The 7,159-nt window shown below is 36.6% G+C and overlaps 1 protein-coding gene across 1 annotated transcript; it reads right to left on the bottom strand.

Annotated features, from left to right (window-relative positions):
• Positions 1-3,786: 3,786 nt before the first annotated feature.
• Positions 3,787-4,731, bottom strand: LOC131914189 (olfactory receptor 143-like). Its single transcript, XM_059266780.1, has one exon. It carries the CDS (start codon positions 4,720-4,722, stop codon positions 3,787-3,789), a length of 936 nt encoding a protein of 311 aa, XP_059122763.1. The 5' UTR covers positions 4,723-4,731.
• Positions 4,732-7,159: the final 2,428 nt, after the last annotated feature.

Raw genomic sequence — 7,159 nt, 5'->3', positions numbered from 1 at the left:
ACTTGATGTTTTTATCATCTACCATTTTATAAAGCCCATCTAGAAATGCAGAAAAGATTACTAAAATATTTTAAACATTATTTAAATAACCAAATAGGTTTGAGATTTATTTCTGCAGACTTCCTGTACTACTCACTTTCATACTGCAAGTACCTAAAGATGGAGGAAAGATAGCTCTGATAGCCAAAGTAAACCATTTGTTCAGATTTCCATGGTCATGATGGCTTAAGTAATCTGACACTGGGACTTTTTTGTCTCTTTGTTTCTTTACATTTAAATTTTTCTCAAATTTCTCTAATTTACATTTATGAAATAAAATATCATTCAAATGAATTGTGTGCAGGAAGATCATTACAATATGAAGTTCATTTCCAAGACCCTAGGTCACAACTCTGCAAAAGTATGAATTAATGTCAGAAAGTCAAATATAAAGAGGTAGTACATCAATATGTCTAATCCCGAGTAATCTTTAAAAAGCCACAGGCATTGGGATTCAGTGTTTTCCCTAACCTCTTCATAGAGGAACACAATGGTTCAACTAGACACAGATTATGTTAACCATTCATGACACATACACACACCACCACTGCTCAGGTCACATTGTGTAATAATTATTTAGAAATTCAATTTTAGGTCCAGAACATGTAATTCTCCAGCATGAGTTTGAAGTTAGACAGTACAAATGGAGTTGGCAAAAGTATCAGACTGCAGCAATCTTTTATCATTTCTCAATTGAGGCTACAGACGAGGTACATAAGCAAGGGGGATTAATTTCATAACAAAAATACCCCTAATATATACCCAAGGTGCCCAGTCAGATTGTGCAATAGGTTATGTCACATTTCATTATTCAGTTATAATTTTGTGTGAGTCTGCAGAATTGATCTTCACCAATTCTTTCTGGAAATATTTGCCTCTCACAAACTTGTCTTTTATTTGCAAATTCTGCTGTTTTATTAAGTTCCATGAAGAGAGGAGGCACTAAATTATAAAATTTTCTCTCTAGTGAACTATGTATTCTTATGAAGTATAAGTCTTGTTGATCTCATGGTTAAGTATCCTGTCATACATTGTGATAAACAACCTATTGGGTTTTTTGTTTGTTTGTTTGTTTGTTTGTTTTTTGTTTTTTGTTTTTTGTTTTTTGTTTTCTTGCCTGATGAGGCTTCAGCAATTCTTTTTTATTATTATTAGTATTAAGAAATTTTCTGTTCATTTTACATATCAACCACAGATGCCCTTCTCCTCCCTCCTCCCACCCCTGCCCAGCCTTCCCCCACAATCTAAGCCCCATTCCCACCTCCTCCAAGGCAAGGACTCTTATGGGGAGTCAGCAGAGTCTAATATATTCAGTTTAGGCAGATACAAGCCACTCCCCCTGAACTAAGGCTGTGTAAGGTGTCCCACCACAGACCCTGGGCTCCAAAAAGCCTGCTCACAAACCAGGGACAGATTTTGATCCCACTACCAGGGGCCCCTTAAACAGGTCTTGTCTATGCAGAGGGTCTAGTCCAGTCCTATGGAGGCTCAACAGCCACTGGACCACAGATCATGGGTTCCCATTAGTTTAGTTTGGTCATCTCTGTAGGTTTCCCCAGCATGATCTTGATGGCCTTTGCTCATAGAATCCCTCTTCACTCTCTTTGACTGGACTCCTGGAACTCAGCCTGGTGTTTGGCTGTGTGGATCTCTACATTTGCTTCCATCAGTGACCAGATGGAGGCTCTATGATAACAGCTAGGGTATTCAACAATCTGATTACTACAGTGCAACCCATCATTTCTAAAGATAACTCTCAAGAGCAGAAACCAGTAAGAAGGCAATGCTGCAGCTTTCAAGCTCAGGACTGAAATTGGGTAAAAATATGGTTCATCCTCAAACAGGGAAACTTCTCAATTTGTTGTCCAGCTTTGAACTTCTCTGATATCCGTAATCGACTATAAGAACAATAACTAAGGAGACTAACTAAGTCATGTTTTTTGTCTTTCTTTTCTATTTAATAGTTCAACATAAGGTATAATGATCTCTTTGGAGTGTTTATCCTCCCTCCTGCTTTTCAGCAAACTACTTTGAGCAACTGTTGGTAGCTGATTACACATCTTAATACATCTGTACAATTGAACTCCAACCCAAAGTCAAAGCCATACAAAAGTCTTAAAATGTTGTGTCTAAGCATCATGTGGGGAAACAGTGGTAATAGCAATTCATCTGCTGACTGAGGTTGCCAATTGCTGAGGTTGTGTGATCTGAGGGAATGATCCACAAAAACATAGATTCATAAAAACTGTAAAGAGTCAATATTGCTTCCCACCCAGCCCAGAGCTTCATGTCTCCCCAGCCACTGTCTTTATGATGTGAGTCTTGGCCAGTGTCAGCTTTCATGTCCCAAAGAATTCCTTGTAACAGATCTGGGAACTGTTGGGTCATCATAACACACTCCTGCCTGCAGAGGCACAGGAACCAGGCTGTCCATGTGGTCATCAGGTTCTCCCCCTCTATCAGACTCATTCTGAACAACTCTCTAGCTCTCTCTGCCACTTCACAATTCTAATTCTTCCCTTCCTTATGGACAATGGGTTAAAAACTAGAATTTGTAATACTAACCATATAACCTAAAACAAGTCAAATCCAGAGATGAGAAAAGAAGAATTATATTAATATTATATTTAAGAATGTTACCCATTACACATACATTATTCCAGTAGATTAGGTTTTTGTTTGCTTTGGTGTGAGTTGGGGTGAGAGGTTCCTAGAAATGGGCAAAAGAAAAAATTAGATTTTCACATTTAAATAAAAATTCCAGTTGTTCAATATTTGAGCCACAAACACATATATATGAACATATGTTTGAGATGTATACATATGTACATGTGTATGTGTATGTACATGTGTGGTAAGAATCAAATAGGAACATATGTAAGTACTATATCACTAAGTTATAATGTCACCATGATTTCTTTTTTTAAACTAAGTAAACTTTTGGAAAATATCATTCTTTGTATATGACAAAGGGAATAATGACTTTAGACATATGTTGCTATTGTGATATTTCTAAAAGTAATCAATATTTATCAATAGTTCAAATGCAGTGACAAATTCCATTGTATTTATGACAAAACATCCTTCCACAACATAATCACTATTGTTGTTAGTGATATTTAAGAAGTCTAAATAAAAAATTGGCATAATTCAATCTTTAATAAGTACAAAAAATGGAGCATTACTCCAAGAAAATAAATAATGTCATTTTGTGATGATGAGGTGCAGAAGAAAAATCTTGACAGACAATAAATAATGCTAGAAAGTTTGACAACTTTACACTGGCTACAGTTTTTGTCATCCATTCTCTCTTTTACTGCAATTCACAAGTGTTTTTAAAGACCTGAAATAGGAAAAGCTCTACAAATTCCTATCTGAAAAGTACAACACAAGCAAACTAATATTTGAAAGCACTCAACTCCATGGCTTTCCTTGGTTGTAGAAGTACATAGTATATACAGTTGTCTGAAGATACAAAATATGTCATCTTGGGTCTCTACCTTATACAAAGATGAAGCTGGATCCATATTCAGCTAAGTCCCCAGATCAAAAATATTTTCTTATCCCCACATAAGCAAATCAAGAATTTTTGTGGAGGAAACAGAAGAAATAATAAAGTGGAAATCTTACCAAAATAGAAAAAGAAAGATGAATGGAAGGAAAGAGAATATTGAAAAGAAGGTGATAAGAAAATGAAGTAGAGAGAAACACCTGAAGTAGAGACATAGACTATGGCAGACACAGTGGTTAACTCACTGTGAGTCTCATCAGAGTTCTCCTTATAGCAAGCTTGACATCCTTATTCCTGAGACTGTAAATAAAAGGGTTCAGCAAGGGCAGCAAAAATGTACAAAATACACTAAAAACTTTCCGATGGTCCACAGATTCATTTGATGATGTTTTGATATGTGTAAGCACACCAAATCCATAGAACAGGGCAACAGTTATTATATGAGAACTACAGGTGCTCAGGGCTTTGGACAAACCTTTACCTGATGACATCTGAATGATATTAAAAAGAATCAAAGCATAGGACATTAAGATAATGATGCTAGATGCAATGACTACTGTGCTGACAAAAATTGAACTCACAAGCTCATTGGCATAGATGCTGCTGCAGGAGAGTTGGAAAAGAGGGAAGATGTCACACACGTAGTGATTGATGATGTTAGAATCACAAAAGTTCAGCCTGATCACACATCCTGTAAGGACAAAAGCACCAACAAACCCCATCAAGTAAGAACCAAACATCATCAGGGAACATCTCCTAGGAGACATGATGACCATGTACAACAGGGGTTGACAGATGGCTACATAGCGATCATAGGCCATGGCTGTCAGGACATAGCACTCAGAATTAGCAAAAAAGCAGAAGAAAAACAGCTGAGTCATGCATCCCGTGAAAGAAATTCTGTTCTTCTCTAAGACAAAACTCATTAGTGTTTTGGGAGTAAAGACAAATGAATAGAATAAATCAATGAAGGACAGATTAAAGAGAAAAAAGTACATGGGAGTCTGCAAGTTTGAATTCAGGAAAATGAGACTCATTAAACTCAAGTTTCCCACCACAGTGGCTACAAAGTTCACTAGAAAGATGACAAACAGGGGCAGCTGGAGCTCAGGATTCTCTGTCAATCCAGTGAGAATGAATTCTGTCACTGAAGAGTCATTCTCCATAGCCATTTGTGTTGCCAGTAGATCTGTAGGAACAGTGGTAAAAGGTCACATTAACAGGGACCTCTGTCACTGACTCCAAAAGGACAGCTAGAGCCAGTTGTTACACATTCATGGTTGTCTTCATCCACTGAGCATAATATTCAAAGAACATTATTTCTCATTCCTCAGATATCCCTATTTCTTCTTTTCCTATCCATGATGAGCATCTACTCTGAGAAAACACTGACACAACTCCTAAAGTCTTTAAATGACCATTTATTCAAATATCTTTAATCTTCATTAAGGATTAGGAATATAAAGAGAAATAAACCATCACTGTCTCCTGAACCCATGATTCATATAGCTCTGAGATTTAGGGGATGTGAAAAAGATAAAGATGATTGGTGAAACACTAATTTCTATTCACCTGAATATGTCACCGCTCTTGGACCACACAGGCCCATTCACGTCAAATGTCCTAAAGGATCTAAGTTTCTGATAATGAGGAGATACTAGTTATCAATACAAAACTGACTCTAATATCCTAAAATATCTATGCCAGGGAAATAACATGATTTCACTTTAAGGATTTCTCTTAAGTTTTCTTTATTTGCACAAAGGAAATTAACAATCTCATATATGCATCTAATACATCATTTCACCCAAGTGAGACCTATATAACCTAGCATTCTTGGAAAATATATTAAAAACATTATGAGTCAGGATTCTCTAGAGTCACAGAACTAATGGAATGAATATATATGATGTATAACATTTATATATTATATAAGGGAACTAACTGGAATGACTTACAGGCTGAAGTTCAACAGTGGTTACTTATGAGTGGATAGTCCAAGAATCTAGTAGCTGCTCAGTCAGACAAGGCTGGGTGTCTCAGCTAGTCTGCTGGGATCCTGAAGAAGGAATGGATGTGATGACAAGGCCAGGACAAGGAGGTGAAAAGCATACCCTTGTTTCTTCCTTTATCTTTATATAGGCTTTCAGTAGAAGGTGTGGCCCAGATTAAAGGTATGTCTTCTACCCTCAATATCTGGATTAAAGGCATGTATATTCTTGTCTCAAGATCTAGATCACAAGTGTGTCCTCCATTTCTGGATTATAGTTCATTCCAATTATAGTCAAACTGACAACCAATAATAACCATTAGAGAAGTATAGAAAGTTATTCTCTCCTTGATGACACCTTTCAGGTTGAGTGAGTCCCTTTAGGGTAGAAGTAACAGAACGTGTATTTATATCATGTAGCATGGATATAAACACTGTCTCTTTTGAGACTCAAAGTTCTAGTTAGTTTGTGATTTCCCACCAGGAATACCTCATTCCCTGAGCAGAGTATTGGGTAGTTCCCTTCAGGATTTTACTCATTATGCCCTGCACAGCTCACCAAGAGAAAAATCCAGGGACATACTCACTTGTTATTTCCAGTAATTTTCTAGAAATCCTTGCAATTGATCAGTAACTATTAGTTCATAGATGACCATTCTATAAAAAAAGAAGTTGTGGAGCAAAAAGATTGGGAAGAAAGAAGTAAGCACTCAAAGTCTGAGTTTAAATCCAGATTTTTCTATTTCTTAAGAACGAAACTATATACCAAAGCTGTAATTTTCTGGCCTTGTTAATTTTTATTTACCTATTCATAATTGGGTGGATATCTGCGACATATAGCTCATGAAAGAGGATATGGCTCAAGTGAGAAACTTTACTTTTCACACATAGGGCTGTATGTCTAACCTGAGCACTGTAATAATGGTAATGATAGTAATATGAATCAAGACAGAAGAGCTACTGTATCATATTATTGTTTTAATGAAATTCAGTGATCCACATAATGTAGCATGTAAGACTGTCCTAGATGTATAAAAAGGTATAATCCCCCTTCCCTGTTCCATATCTTTACACAGATAAACTGGGGTTTCTTGTCCTCATCACATGGACATTCAGAGGAAGTAAATATATGCTGTGTTGCTCTCCAGTGTTACACAGAATGAACGTCATCCCTTAGCCCTGCTCATTAGTGTATGCCAGTATTATACTCCACATCATTGCCACCAACACATCAGTTGTGGCTGATAAAACTTCTCTAGATATTCTAATATATTCCACGGGCACTGTTGAAACTTAGAAAATGGTGTGCTTGAAACAAAAAGCCCTTCTGGCTTTTAAGTTTTCTGCTAAGTAACTTGATGTTATTCTAATAGAACATACCTTGTAGGTCACTTGACCTTTTTCTAATGCAGACATTAATACTCTTTCTGGATAAATCCTCTACTACAATAGACCATTACAACAAAGAACTTACTTAAGTTAAGCTGTAGAATATAGAATCACTCCCCTCTAAATAAACCAGAAAACAGAAATACTGTTCTTCCCAGTTCTATGCCTCTGTGTGTGAGTCAGCTGACTATTAAGAAATTGTCTTACCTTCTCTATCTTAGAGTGAATCA

The sequence above is a fragment of the Peromyscus eremicus genome, chromosome 7, assembly GCF_949786415.1.
Source record: "Peromyscus eremicus chromosome 7, PerEre_H2_v1, whole genome shotgun sequence".
Taxonomy (NCBI): Eukaryota; Metazoa; Chordata; class Mammalia; order Rodentia; family Cricetidae; genus Peromyscus; species Peromyscus eremicus.
Note: the sequence above shows the minus strand (reverse complement) of the source record. Positions and strands in the feature narration are given on the sequence as shown.

Coding starts and splice junctions, on each gene's coding strand:
- LOC131914189 (XM_059266780.1), bottom strand. CDS start 4,722: ATGGCTATGGAGAATGACTCTTCAGTGACAGAATTCATTCTCACTGGA.